The sequence below is a fragment of the Halichoeres trimaculatus genome, unplaced genomic scaffold (assembly GCF_033239565.1).
Source record: "Halichoeres trimaculatus isolate MK-OKI-2021-1 unplaced genomic scaffold, fHalTri1.1 fHalTri1_scaffold_13, whole genome shotgun sequence".
Lineage (NCBI taxonomy): Eukaryota > Metazoa > Chordata > Actinopteri > Labriformes > Labridae > Halichoeres > Halichoeres trimaculatus.
In genome coordinates, this window is record NW_027437191.1 from 23,867,938 (window position 1) to 23,883,507 (window position 15,570).

The 15,570-nt window shown below is 40.2% G+C and overlaps 1 protein-coding gene across 3 annotated transcripts in view; it reads right to left on the bottom strand.

Moving 5' to 3' along the window:
- LOC141801714 (low density lipoprotein receptor adapter protein 1) overlaps positions 1 to 14,733 on the bottom strand; it is a 54,281-nt gene extending 39,548 nt beyond the window's left edge. The window contains exon 1 of one of the 3 annotated variants that reach the window (XM_074684905.1): positions 14,426 to 14,732. In XM_074684905.1, the coding sequence (XP_074541006.1) occupies positions 14,426 to 14,510 (85 nt within the window). In that variant the 5' untranslated portion in view covers positions 14,511 to 14,732. Of the gene's footprint in view, positions 1 to 14,425 lie in introns of all 3 variants that reach the window. The other 2 variants (XM_074684906.1, XM_074684907.1) reach the window with 2 other exon arrangements.
- Between the last annotated feature and the right edge of the window lie 837 nt (positions 14,734 to 15,570).

Here is a 15,570-nt window from a genome sequence, read left to right on the forward strand (position 1 = left end):
AGAACTCATTCATACAATCATATAAAAACTGGTTTATATTTGATTCATTCAGGGGTAACAGAATGAACCCAGGATCCTCAGGTTTTTCCTCTTCCCCCAGTTCCCTTCATTACCACACCAGAGCAAAGCGAGTCACCTTGGTGAGCTGCTGATCTAATCAGAGACAGTGCATCTCTGCAGCCCTTTAATAGCTGAGGGCTTCCCACAGGAATCCCCTCTGAAGCAGTAAAACACTTCAGACCCTTCCAGCAGAGTGATGGATGCTGGGCTGACACAGACGGCTAACCTCGACCTCCCAGGTCTCAGGTCTCTGGAGTATCAAGGGGGATTAGAGGGGTAATCAATGTGAGTGCTCGAGCTTAGATGTACAGTTATTTTCACCTACAGAGATGGTACCAAGCTTTTCATATTTACAGATAACTATCAGATAAAAAATGTTGTACATCAGTGCTAAAAGAAGGAAAATCAGAAATTGAAAGGTAAACCAGATTTGAATTAATCCCACGTTGACACAGTAGAGTGCTTTGAACAGCTTTTTAAACTAAGTCACCTTTAAATTACACAAAACCTGCTCCATCTGTGACATCTGATTGGTAAATCTCATAAAAAGAGCCCAATAAACAACGCTAATGAAACAGACACTTCCTTTTCTGTTCTTTGTTGGTGAATTTTTTACTGCTTTTTGTTTTTTGTCACTCCCGGACATTCCAGGTCAGATTTGGGGTTCGAAACATACATAAAAAAACACCTCTTTGTAGTATGACGACAGTAGAGGGGGCTTCCCAGGTTCTAGAAGGTCTAAAATTTAGAGCACAGGGTCTAAGAGTACAGGGTTTCAGAATGCAGGATCCCAAAGAGGAGGGTTCCAGAATGCAGGGTCCCAAAGAGAAGGGTTCCAGAATGCAGGGTCCCAAAGATCAGAGTTCCAGAATGCAGGGTCCCAAGAGTGACGAGTTCCAGAATGCAGGGTCCCAAATAGAAGGGTTCCAGAATGCAGGGTCCCAAAGAGAAGGGTTCCAGAATGCCGGGTCCAAAAGAGAAGGGTTCCAAAATGCAGGGTCCCAAAGATCAGAGTTCCAGAATGCAGGGTCCCAAGAGTGAAGAGTTCCAGAATGCAGGGTCCCAAAGAGAAGGGTTCCAGAATGCAGGGTCCCAAAGAAAAGGGTTTCAGAATGCCGGGTCCCAAAGAGAAAGGTTCCAGAATGCAGGTTTCCAGAGTGGTATATTCAGAACAAGCGGCAACCTCAGGTTTAAGAATAAGAGACAATGCGGAAGTGCTAAAATATATGCCTATACAGCTTGGTTCAAAAAACATCAGTAACACTTTATTGTGATAGTCCGTCTGTTGACACTCAACAAGCTATCAATAGATATTCAAATTAAATTTTCAGCAGACAAGTAACATACATTCATCTAACTATTAGTAGACTATAAGGTGCATTTCAAGGTTTTACAACATGTTACAAAAAATGTCCCCTGACTCTCGCATTTTTGTTAAACAGGCCATTAACTGACATTTGACTATCTGTAGATTGTCAACTTCTTCTTGTAAGTTGACACTCTACTAGTCTGAAACATATATTTGAATTACAAAGCATACTCAGTAGCTACACAAAATTCTGGTAACATTTCGGTAATTTTATACTTATTTTTTCCCCAAAACAACTGTAAAATTGTTTTCTAAAAAGATCCCATGCCGGAAACCAGAGGCAACTTGACTTTGTCTTATCTATTCAATTTCAACTGACAGATCGATGAGTCTTGTTAAATAAAAACTGATGCACTGTTTATATGAAACTACATATCTATTGAAAATGTACCTCATAATCTACTTATAGTTAGTTGAATGTATTTTACTTGTCTGTTGCCTCGTCTTGTTATGTATCAACTGACGCACAGTTGAAATGCAACTACTTATCTGCTGATAGCTTGTTGAGTGTCAACAAACAGGCTATCAAAATAAAGTTTTACCAAAATGTCTCCTGTCTGAGTCGCTAATTTTACTATTGGCACCCACTGTATGGGGCATGAATTTTTTTGACTCTGCAGTTCAGAGGATGTTAAGATCCCAAGCTCGCCCAATGAGAGGCACAGCTCAGGGTCATGTGACCTGCAGGCACCCTTTAGCGTTACACGATGCCCTTGCCCCTACCAATATGGCCGCGATAGCCGACATGCTTGATTTTCCATTTTAGTAACAAACGGGTGATGTCAGGGAGACTACATCCATGTTTTATACAGTCAATAATTCAGAATTTAGAGTTCCATAATGCAGAGTCCCAAAGTGTGAGTTTCCAGAGTGAAGAACCCTGACTTCAGGGTGCTGAATTTCAGGGTTCCAGAGTGGAAGGGTTTGGAAATATAAAATTTGAAATACAGCACTTGTATTTACAGCCTAATCAAGTCTGAGAACACTTTAAAAAAAGCTTTTTACAAAGGATAAGAACATTTTATTACAAGAAAAGTTGAAATGAGAAATAATTTGAATTTTTAGAAAAGGACAGAGCAGAGCAAAAGAGTTATTTTTGCATTTTAGCTGCTTTTGATTTCAGTCTCAACCTGTCTTGATCGTTAATATCAAGGTTATGCAGGAAAGTCTGAGAACTGGTTGAGTTATCTAAGCTGGATCCTGCTCTTCTAAAGCTCATACTAATTTATCTGACAACCATAAAATCTAGATAGCTTCCTCCTGCCTTGTACACCGTTATCACATAAATCAGGCTCAATACTAATCTGAACTACACAAGTTTTCCATTTCAGCACGATGGTAGAAATGTATTTTTAGGAGTCCTGGCTCCTCGGCTCTCGATGAGGAGCTCAGGTGGGGACATGAAGTGTGAGGGGGAGTTTGAATCTTTCATAGGAACAGAACAGGGAGATGGGATTTAGCTTGCCAGAGGAGGCACAGGTTCAAAATCAGCATGCAAACACACACACACACATTCACACACATATATTTACAGTCATCTGCAGTAAAATTCTCTCACCCACACTAAGAGAATAAAAATCGACTCCTTCACCTGAGTGACAGCATCCCGTCAAACAGACAGCTGCCAGACATCAAACAGTGAAAATACCTGCACTGTACACGTCTGTGTGTGAGCTTTTGGTGTGTGTCAGTGTGTGTTTAGCAGCTCTCCAAAGATAGGGTCTCTCAGTTTCCTGGTGTTGCATAATTCACTTCACTTCAGGGCAGGAAACCTTGTTGATGCTAAAACCAGCTCGGAGAAGGAGAGATACTGCACACAGCAGCAAGATAACGATGAGCTGTATGAGACAGTTTGAGTTATGTGTCAGTGTTTATGGGAGGTGAAACAGGAGGGTGGACATGTTTACATCTGTGTTAGACTGAGGAAATAAAGGATGCCCTCATGGCTGTTAAATTTATAGAGGGTGGAAGTGATTAAATTTGAGCTTAGATAACCTGGAGGCCTTTGAAATAACATGGAGTTACCAGTCTTACAACACAGACTCAATATAAACACTCTCCATGAACAACTCGCAGGAGTCTTACAGAGAAAATCAATAGATAATATGACGTGGAGCAGTTTTTAATAACATGAGGCAGAGGATAAAGAAATCGATACTTGTGGTGTGCAGCTGTGAAGAAAATACACTGACAGCTTCAAATGAAACAGGAACAAAATGGAATGCAGACACCAGCATTAAAATTTGATTAGGTATGAATTTTTGGGAGAAAAAATCATTTTAAATAGGTATTGATTTTTTTTCCCCCAAATTTGGATCCTCCATGCCAGTCTTCGTTCATAACCTGGGTTGGAAAAAAGTTACTGCTTTCCTCCACAGCAAAGGGCAGAGATTTTCTTCAACCATCTAATCCTAAAAAACTGACTCACATGATGTGCATTTTTTGGGAAAATATAACTCCCACTAAAGTCTGTAGACATGAACAATTTCACATGGACTGCAGAGTGAAAGCAGCCTAAAAATGGCAAAAATCACAAATTTTGAAGAACTGCAATTTAAATCCAATCTGCACCCTTAAAATCACAAAGAATCAAATTGGGAGAGAAGCATATCATCCCAGTCATATAATTTTAAGTTGACACCTTTGGCCAGAATGGATAGTGTTTTACCGGGGTTAAAATCACTGTTTCCTGGGGTGAATATCGGCAAGAACCTCACAAAACGATACACATCACAATGTAACCAATGTTTTTCATGAAAAAAAATCTGAAATTGCATAAAAAAGTTCCTATGATTATGATTTTACTGGTCTACTACACTAGAAAAATTAAATGTAAAATAAAAATAGGAGGAAACATTGATATCCACAGTATCAAAATCACAGACTGTATATAGAGTGGACAGTGTGGCTCTGCTATTTACCATTGTACGGTTTTGAAGCCAAAATTCCCCCGTCTCAGGCGCAGCCATTGTAGCAGTTGTGCAGCCAAAGTCTGCACAGTAGAGACTGTGAGGGATTCTGGGAGAATCTGAGTGGAGCCGGGTGACAAAAATAATAATTGTTTTTTTATTTCAAGAGTCTTACCACTTCTTGACCCTACCTCCCGACATATTTTACAGTCCCTGAAAAAAATACACAAGGACGGTAGCTGTCAATCATCGTTAAAAGTGACGTAAAACCTCGTTTTTAACCTCTTAAAACTACTGAAATTGAAACTATCCAGAAAAAAGAGAACTTGAATACAAGGCAGCCAAATGATATCTTCAAATCACCACGACAATTGTACGTGAGAAATATTTACACGGGGTATATTGAATTTTTTAAGTTTGACCACAGCCCATATGGGATGACTGGAGAGTCGTAGTTTTTGACCTATACTGCAGCCAGTCACCAGGGGGAGCAGTTTTCGTGGTGACCTCACCTCAAGCTATATGGGGGGGGTGTCAAAATTTACTTCCGACTTGGCTAGGATATGAATTTTTGTTCTTACAAAAAATTGTATCTCTAATACAAAATCGATGTTAAGAGTTTACATATCGATTTTGTATCAGAGATCAAAGTATGGCGATACATAGCTGTATTGATATTTTTTTACATTTCTACTGTTTTCCATGCGCACCATCATCCACTGTCATAAAAGACATGGCTCTTACCAAGGCATGCGTCTCTACATTAACCCACAGAGCATTAGACTTTTGATGGACACGCAGATCATGGTTGCATCTCGTCCGTCGGACCAAGACCATTTCTGGACATCTACACAACGTTCAAATTAAGTCCACTATTTGGGTGTCCAATATGCAATTCAACATATGAATGTCAGCTTTTTGGACGTCAAGTAGATGTCCAAGCAAGAGTGAGTTTTCCTCTGATTGGCCAGTGAGTGAGTGAGCCCACTGCCCTGAGACGTTCAAAGGATGCCCTTTCACTGTCATTTTTTGGACGTCTAACTTTGGTTTCCTGGTTTTGTTTGTTCCTCCAGACAATGCCTTCTATCCCAAATCAAACCAAAACCTCTGACAGAAAGAGAACTCAGGCATTATTAGATTTCCCAAACAGCAGCAGGAGTTTAAGCACAAGGAGACACGAGCAACACGAGGTGTGAAGCATTTGTCGACCCAGCATGAGGTGGAGTAAAGCTGTGCTCACCTGCTCATTCAAACTATGATAAACACGGCAGCGTTTTATACAACATAGACCATGTTCTGTAAAACCCTTAATCTGTCTCACTGTTTGTCTTCTCAGGGGGAGAAATGCAGCTCATACAGCATGTCGTGGATTAATAAATGTGTTCTTCATCAGCACAAACAGAACTGCGGGGAACCTCCTTTTCTAACACTCAAGTTATCCATGAAACATAGGAAGCAAGAAGAGGCTTCAAATTATACTTCATCAAAAGAAACAATGAAAAAGGAAGTTGTGAAAGAGAAGGGAAGAAAAGAAGGAAGCCTGTCTAAGCTGAGCTGTCACTGAGGTAGCTGTGCTTTTGACAATAATCCAACTAATCACACTGTCAGGGGATTTAGCTCATGTACTTCTCTTGTGACAAAGTGTAAGGAGTCAAAAGGTCAGGTGCTGGAACGAAAATCCTCTCTACTGTTACTCTTACTACAAAAGAAACAGCAATCAAATTTTGTAATGTGTCATTTTGCTAAATTAAACTCTTTAAACAGACCAGTTATTTTCTCCTCTGGCCCACAAAGGGCTGATTTTCTCTTCACGCTAATGAAGACTTCGAATACGCTCGATGAAAGGACCCGGAGGACTCCTTTATGTGATGCAAACCATACGACACAACTTGGGAAGCTTCCGATCAAACAAAAACCATTAGACAGGTAACTTTCCACTCAGCACGCTCTGTGAAAACTAATTAGCAGCTCTTTATCATCTTATCTGTGCTCAGTGTGCCACTGAATGTGTGTGAGCATGAATTATGAAGAGGAGAGGTGGGAAATCTGCTCAGTTAAATCTTCATCCGACACGCTGGAGCTCAGATCAAAGCACACACTGGTTTAACTGGTCTTAGAAAATGACTGGGTGGAGACTGCTGTGAGAGCAGGGGGCAATGAAATAGTTTCTCCTTAAAGAAATCCCTGAATCTGTCTGAAAACTAACCAAAATGCTTCATTCTAAAAGAAATCTAAAATCTAAAAGGAAAAGGGATCTTCATGAGATTTTAACAAGACTTGCTAAAAGATCTGACTTGTTTGTGGCTGGACAGGGGGAGGGGGCTTAAACACCAAGGTCTGCCCATAGCTCCACCCCTACAGGCCTCCAGAGGGCTGGCCAATGAGAAGTAAGGGAGGTTAGCCTTAGGCAGATAAAACAAAGTATTTCAGACAGAGGCTGAAAAAGGGTTTTCTAAAACACCTATAAGAAAGAAAAATAATTTTTTTAGCTGCAAACCATGAAAAGCTACAACAGGGACAGAACAAAGACTAATAAAAGCACAACACCCCCTCTTTAAAAATACACCTTTAAAACTCTCTGTCGAACCTTTACCTTTCTTTGAGTTCTTCTGTGCTTCTCTGCTGTCTGTCCTTGCTGCATTGTTCTGTTTTTAGGTGCGTGTGTGTATTACTGTAAGCAGCACTGCAGTAAAAGGTCATGTTCGAATGCAAATCCAACCTTTGCTGTAGATATCATCTTAAATAAATCAAGTCCCTAACCCCTGAACAGAGAGCATTCAGAAAATGTAAAGGTTACAAGAAGCAGAGACAGAAATTGTTCAACCAAGATAGAAAACTAAAACCAAACCAACCAAAACAAGGTTTTGAAGAGTGATACCAAAAATTTAGACACAAACTGATTGACTTAGCTATTCTTTTTTGATTGTTGTTTTAAAATCAAAAACTTTGACAGACTAAGACTTTAAGTATCTGGGATCAGCCTGTCAATGCACAACTCGCGCAAAACCCATGATGAAAAACCATTAAGCCTAAAAACCGCAATTCCTACAGAGTCCACTAGAGGCTGGCTGCAGGAACACCAGAAACCACATACACACTAATTCAAATAAGCTGATCTTTAAAGTAATATTAAACATATTTACAGCCTGGTAAAAAAAAAAAAAAAAAAAAACTTCGAGTCTGATTAGCTCATTTCTCTATCATGTGAATTTTTTCACACCTCATTTTTAAACTTGTTTGCCCATATAAGGGCATGTCTGATTTGACTGACAGGTGGGTACATTGTCGGCAAAGAGGCTAAATTCTCATCTTTTGGCCTCATCTAAACGTGAACAAAACCAGGTTGAGTTCAGTATATCCAATATGACATTTTACAACAATAGGCTTCAAAACTATGCATTAGAAATAGATGGATGATGTCACAGAAACTATGTTAGGGATTGATATTTTGTTCCTTAAGCCGTTTTCTTATTTGGGTAGAAGTTGTTGTATTATAGAGTCATTGTGCAGAAAATAAATCTACTTGCTGTGTTGGGGTGTTGTAATTTGGTAGTCATTTGGGTAAAGTCTCTCTATGAAAAGGCAGATTATTCTGCATCTGGTAATCCCTGGCTGCATTCTGGATGCTTTAAACTCCCCTCACAGCACCAAATACTCAGTAAGAACCCAATTATCATCTCCTCATCTCCCAACATTACATCCCTCCTTATTTGCAGCCCACTAATCCCAGTCTTCATCCCTCTCTGCTATCACCACCCTGAGTTGTTCCCACCATGCCTCTGCTCATCCTCCTCCCCGCTGTTTCGCCCCTGACTCATGGGTAACTGAGTCTTAACGAGCCGGTTAGAGATAATTGCTCCTCGAGGGTCAGTACCAACTGACACCATTCAATGCAGCCGCTGTCAGCTCAAATAGAAGTGCAGCTCCGGTCCAGTCCAACGTAATGACTGTGGAGTCCACTAATTTCAAATCAAGCTCCTTTATGGACTGCAGAGCGTAGCAGAACAAGCTTCCTGTAAGCAATAACACTTTTTAACAAAAGCACTTAAGCTGTGTATTCATGAGCTAAATTAAACCAGACGTTTCTGGATGTCTTTGATATTGAGCTGTGCAGCAGAAGCTGGTTTTAACAACATTACAAAAAAAGCCAAGGGACAGTCTTAGTGTGTCCGTCCCAAGGCTGCACCGTCTCGAATTGATGCAGCCCATACAGCATGGACGTCCTTGGTGCCAAGGGCAAATGTGTGCGACTTGTGAGATAGAGAAAGGTCCATTCTGCCGCTCTGTGACGTGATTCAAAGGGATGGCTTGGACTACAGGCACATGCTGTGTCCTCTGCCATCCTGCCAGGGGCCCTGACCTCAGCAGATGACAACCAGCGGCCACGAGAGGGGAAGGAGAAGTGCTGTGCATGCCAGTGCTCTGAAGCCAGGGGAGTGGCTTTGTACCAGTGAATATAGGTCATTTTGGGTTGAAAAGCTGGTGAATGGATGCTGTTATCTCTTTGTTTAATGTCTCTTTACATTAGCAGTTTAACTCAGGGGGTAAATGATCATCCTGTGTGTGACTTGCAGTAGACTAATGATCATGAGAGAGATGATTTCCCTACATGAACTCATCAGACTCTGCAGCATATTCAGTTTAATTCCAGGATTACTTTGTAGTACTTCTCTATAAATACATTTTCTGTTTTCATCTGTCTTTTAAAGTAATGGCTTTTGATCATTCAGACATTGCATAACAGCTTTATTTAGACTAAATGCCACCTTTGTGAAAAGAGCAGCTACAGAGAACACAACAGCACTGGCTGACGCATAATCTTCACGCATCTACCAGGATGATTTGGGTGCATGTGAACCATAAATGCAAATGTATCATCCAGGTGGAGAATAAAGCCACCTCTTCTAGATCCTTCTGCAGAGTGGCAGAAAAAAAGAGACAAAACCTAGAGAAGTGTTTTGCTCTGAAGGCCGATGATAAGAGGTGTGGAAACATTTGAAGAGCAGCTGCTGTAATGCTGGAGAGTGAACCTAGAGTAAGGTTTGATATTCAAAAGGCACTTCCCTTGTCCAACCTAAAACAAACTTTGAGAGTTTGTAGATTTTACGCATGAAGCAGGCAAAGAAGAGGGTTTTAAAACAACTTGTCTTCTGTACTCCTCAAAACCACAACAGTGATTCAACCCGTTCTGTCGAGTGAACCACAGAAAACATTTTGTGATGGAAATAAATTTGGACACAAAGCAATAACTGGATAGCTTTCGTGCTGACTGAGAAGAATTGATTTGACTTGAAGAAAACCTCCCTGACAACTTCAAGCAGTTTCATTCCCAGTGTTTCCCTGAACAACAGCTTTCACTACTGACATCAGAAGACAATTCACTGAAACACTGCAGCTTGTTTGTTAACCTAAGAGTGCTCTTCAATTGCAGGAGCTTTCCTCAGAGCTTTTTAAAAAAACAAATATATTTCCACTACAGGAACTAGGTTTTAAATAAAGTGGGTAATAAATTTGCCTCAGAAAAGAGCCCTGCCTGGACGGTAGCATTTCCAAGATTTTCAGGAACTTTTGGAGGAGAGGCCTGCAGGCTGAGCATTTCTGATTGGTGGAACCAATCCCCCTCTGTCCACAATAAGCTGGCCCTCAGTTGTGATGCATTTGGTTTAGGACCTCCAAAACAGTGGTCTCCTTTGAGCCTGATAGTGTGAATGAATGTTTGTCAGCTCTTGGTCTTTCAGTTTAAAAAGTGACCCTGTAAACTGGTGACCTTCAGCAGAACGTGTCAGTGGATATCCAGTTTACAGCAGCTGTTCAAACAGAAGAAGTCCCAGGGAATGCTTCCTAATTTAGTTTGATAGCTGTTTGAGACGTACACATCTTGCTCAAAGTTCTCAATCAACAGAGTTGCCCTTTAACCCCTTCAGACTGGATGCAACATTGCGTAATAATCTTTGGGGCTGGATGCAGTGTGTAGGTCATTTCAGATGGTGTCCTCATTTTCAAAGCATATGACCAACAAAATGGACCACAATTCACTCAAACACACATGAAGTAAGTGGAAAGTTTGTGTTAATCTTTATTTCCTTTTACAACCAGCTTTTTGACACTGTTTCACCTGACGTGTTAAGGAACACGCATAAATGCTGCATCTGTTTTAAATGGGTTAAGCCCATATACAGAGTGATGTCTGATGTCTTTTTCGCTTTACACTACAAAGATCAAGTGATCAGAGCCATTCCAGGATTTCAGAAATGGCTTCAAAAGGTGACGGCTTTGTCTCTAGCTGTCTAGAGTTTGTCTCCTTTTAAATGCCAAAAAAATCCATCTGCAGAGAAATGAAGCACCATTAAAACCAGCCCAGAGTGAAAATCCTCCAAGCTAATAGGCTAACTGCTGTGTTTGACATAATGATATCAGCCTTTCTTCACCTTCTATTAGTGCATGGATGAAATCTTTTTTTCTGATTTAATTCTCTTACAATTTTTGAGGTGGTGATTCAATTTGAATTGCAGATCTTTGATATTTCAGATACTTACATGTTTTTGTTTGCATTTAGTTCGCAGACTGAGTGAAAAAGTTGAATGACGATGATGATGTCTACAGACCCTTACATTCAAGCCATATTTTCCCCAAAAATTCACATCACATGCGAGTCAGTTTTTAGGATTTATTCAGGGGATCTGACATCACGTAACTAGAAAAAATTAATAGAAAAACATTTTGCCCTCTGCTGGAGAAAAGCGGTAACTTGTTTCCAACCCAACTTATAAACAAAGACTTAAATGAAGGATTTAAATTTGACAAAAAAAAAAACATTTCAACAAAACACCCCGATATTTCAGTATATTATAATCTTTTTTCCTCCCAACCCTACCTTCTATGGTGTCATTTTTGTTGCATGGTCATTTATTGTTGTCTATCTGCCCTCTACTGGTCTGGTGGTGTAGTGCAACAACTTTTTTTTTTTTTTCTCAATATGTCTCTCTCCTGATGTGCATGATCTTCATGGGACTTTAGGCCTTGGTGACTACACAGACAACAATTGACCACAGAAATCATTTAGTTCCTGGTAGAGTGGTTCTAGGAACTATGAGTTCCTGGAACTTCTGGTTAAAACGTATCTTAAAAGATACTCAGATGAGATTTTGCTTTCTGGTTAGTCTGACCCTGTAACCCAAACATTTATGAGAATCATGTTGAAGACTAATTGGTTCCTCTCTGAAGTGTTGGCTAAGAACTATTGATTAAGTCTCTACTATGATTTTGATTTACCAGTATATGGCCGAGTCCTCACATCTCATCTCTGCATAATCTCACCATAAACCCTCAGCCAGCAGACAGGACACACACAAAACTAATCTCTTGTTAAAACTTCACTCACACCTCATCTGCAGCTGCAATGTTGTCTTATTTGCATTCCATCAGCCAGCTTTGTGCTGGCACACACATGCTGTCCTCTCTCCAAATCGCCTGCTAAGTAGCTCCTGGACATCAGCAGCAGTCCGTGTGTCTGTGTGTGTCTGTGTGTACTGTTTGGGACTGCTGTGCTCACGTTTTCCCAGCCTGAGTCTTCTGGTGTCTCTCAGACACAAACTGCTTCTGTCATCAGGCAGCTGGATTCTGCTCTGATCACCCTGCTCTTTTCTTCCCCCTCTTTTTCTGACAACAAGAACAGAAGAAGAAGAAAAGCACAAAGCAGAGTCTCCTGCCAACAATGTGACACTGACAATATCTTAAAAAAAAAACATGTGGAGGGTTTATTTGTCAGCTTTTGTTATCATGAATTCTCCATGGCTGCAGCCTGCAACAAAACCAAGATCAGATGAATCCATCAATCCTAAAGAGACTTAACTTGAGAAGACAACCTGTCCCCTAATGTGGACATCTCCTGCTCAACTCGCGGAACAAAACGCATCCAAAGTCATTTAAGAGAGTCATTAAATCTCCAATCCAAAGAGGAAACTTTCAAGTCCCTCAGACTTCCCTCATTACTCAATAATTTATGTAAGACATTTCCTCGAGAGCGCGGAGACACCGAGGACGCTCTCCTGGCTGTGAAATTAATCAGTCATGTTTAATGGAAGCTGGCACGGGCGGCTGATTATTCACCAAGCGAGAATCCAGGATGAGGCAACAGCAGCATGCAAGCATTTAAGGCAGCGAGGGCCTCGTGGAGGATGTAGCTGCAGGGAGGGAGCATTCAAGACATCGCTTCACACATGGGGGAGACAGCGGGGCTGCAGGCAGCAGAGCAGCTTTCACTGATGGTGTGACAAGGTTCAACGCCCTGACCCTTCACTCAGCGCTCGCAGCCTCCTGAGTGTCACACTGAAGGAACCCGGGAGCAAGTGTGCACATATCAAATGGAATATTCTCAATCATCTGATTAACTAGGAGCTAATGACACCATGTCTTTAAATATTGAATATTTTCCTTAATTCTCTCTGAAGTCATTCAGATAAGTCCCCCAAGGACAAAAACACCCTTCAAAGTCCAGGCAGTTTGTCTGATTTGCTTCTCCGCAATAAATAATCATGTGGCTGATTTTTCTGAGGGTGAAAGTGTAGCAAATAGAAAAAAGTGACAATTGAAGTGACAAAAAAAATGAGTTAATAGCAGAACAAATGTTTCTTCTTTCAACTTTCTTGCTTAAGTTCAGGTATTTTACTGCACATACTGTGTGACACAGGAAAATCTTGTGGTGTCTACATTTCTACAAAGACTTGTTTCTGTTCATCATCACACTAAAACCTGATGTAATGAGATACAAATTCTAAAAGAAAAATAAAAGTTACAAATTTGAGGCTTTGAGAACACGTCACATCTTTTTTCATGTCAAGGTGGTGACTCATTGAGTGGTTCGGTCATTTTTTAATTATTTGGCTAAAACGAATTTATGACAGTGTGCATGACACTCCGGGCGAGGCAGTCCAATTAAAACAGATCCTCTTTGTAGCATCTTTAAAGATGAGCTTACTTCTGCTTGTTGCTTCTGTTGTTTTAAAAAATGCCAATACAGGCTGAGATTAAAGCAGATCACCTTAATGGCAAAATATGGTAAAGCTACAAATTCTTGTGGCATTGAGCTACATTATAGGCTAGTTGGTATGGTCACTGTGTGAGAATGTCACCCAAACCAGGCAACCTTTGTTGTTACATAAGAAGAGGTCAATGAATATCTTTTTGGTTTTTCAAAAGTCTAAAACCTTATTAAATCAATTAAACTTGATTTTTAAAAAGTAAAGATTTAAGAGGCGGGGAACACAAGGTACCATTTCTTTTCTAATTGAATAGTTAGAACAGTTAATTGGTCAACAAAAGTATGGTTAGCTCATGTTTTTGGGATGATTAGCCAATAAATGTTAACTTCCGTTAGCTAACTTTTTGCTAACTTTTGATGGTTGTTTTGTCAAACAAGCTTATTTATGCTAAAAAAAATAAAGAAAAAAAGTTACAGATAGAAGAGGCTGGGAACAAGTAATTCTGTTACTTATCTTATTTAATTGTTCAGGTTGACTCATTCTTTTGCAGATCCAGAACTCGGGGTTTTCACCAATTTCCAACTAACTTTTAGCTCACTTTCGATGTTAGCTCAAATTTAACAAATAAATTAATTAATTAATATAAGAATATCTAAAATACATACTTATATATAGGTTGAATATTGATTATTAGTACGTGATTAATTAATTCTTTCTTCGCAGATCGGTTACTTGAATACCTAGCAAACTTCCGATGTTCGATTAAATTATCTTATTTCTTCTTCTGTGGTTTGGAGGAAAACAACAACAGTGGGAGCAGCTCACACGGAAGTAAATATATACCCTCAAGACTTAATTAAACAACGGTCCACTACAACAGCTCTGAGCTGTACAGTTTTTAAACACTGGAATTTTGACTTTTTACTCCAACACAATGTTACATTTTGTAGCAGACAAACAAAAGCTCCCCAGGAAGAAAACACAACAGCAGCCAGAGGCACATCATGTCCTTCTTTTCCCTCTACAGATTCATTTTACTGCCTCTCTCCATCGCTAAAACACCGCTCCACACCCAAACACGAACACACTCCCATCGTCTCACTCACTTTCGTGCTTTGAAGTTCCCCATGTGTGCCGCGGGACTCCGGGGCTCTTGATAATCGCTCTGCCGGCGGATTTGAGGGCATCCATCCCGAGGTGTGTCTGCTCTCCGGCAGGTGGATTCCCCAGTCTCCGGACCACAAGGGGGGCTGGTTACAGTTCGCTTTGGCTGGATGGTGGATGCACTGAAGAAAAGGAGGAGAAACAGAGACGAGGAAGCGTGATAAGTTCCCACCCTGCGTGGTTCGCTCGCGCTCCACGCACAGACTGATGGGCGGCACGTGCACCTACTGCACCGCTGCCAAAGTTGAGGGCGTGTCCTTCCAACCTTGATGAGCTCACACAGTCACCGAATAGCCTTTGAAGTGCCCTCTGAAGGGCTCCAGTCTGAGGGTCCTAATGCAGAATCAATACTGTGTAAAAGAGTCACCAATGACTTGAAGGCTAATGAGCTTAATCTAATTATCTCTTACAGTTGAATTCACATTCTCTTGCATTTTTTCATTTATTAAACCCTTTTGTTTTTCCATATTGTCCTGCATTTAAAGATGTCTCACAGGTGTGCAAACCTATGAAAAATACATAAACAAAGTTAAAGCATACATAACTTTATTAGTGTCATATTTCGGCAGTAATGGGTGTGTAAGGTAAGACAAGTACTTGATATGTGTACATCAAATTTATCCAATAACAAAAGTTTCAGTAAATTACTGATGCTAATTAATGCAATAGTAAGTCACTTAAGTGTCTAGTCAAAAATTCTCCTTATGTTCACATGTCTCATATTCAAACTCAGATATTAACATTATGATGGGATTTTTTTTTTTCATAATGTCATGACTGTTTTCGTTGTGTGGTTCATAGATAAGTCATTATAAGCCCCTGCCACACCCACAGACATGCTTAATTTATTTGTATGTTGGCTTGTTTTATTGTTGGGAAAAAGGTAAATAGAAAATTTGTGGGGTAAATTTAGAGCGATGAATAATGATGAAGTGTTTCTATGAATATGAAACATTCATTTAAGAAATAAAAGTGGCACCAGCCTTTTAAACCCACTTTTTATCAAATAAAAAATGTTTTATTAACCCTGTTATTGGCTGCAAATGATAAACTAAGGAGTAAATCTGTTGCTTTAAGTTTCTTGTCA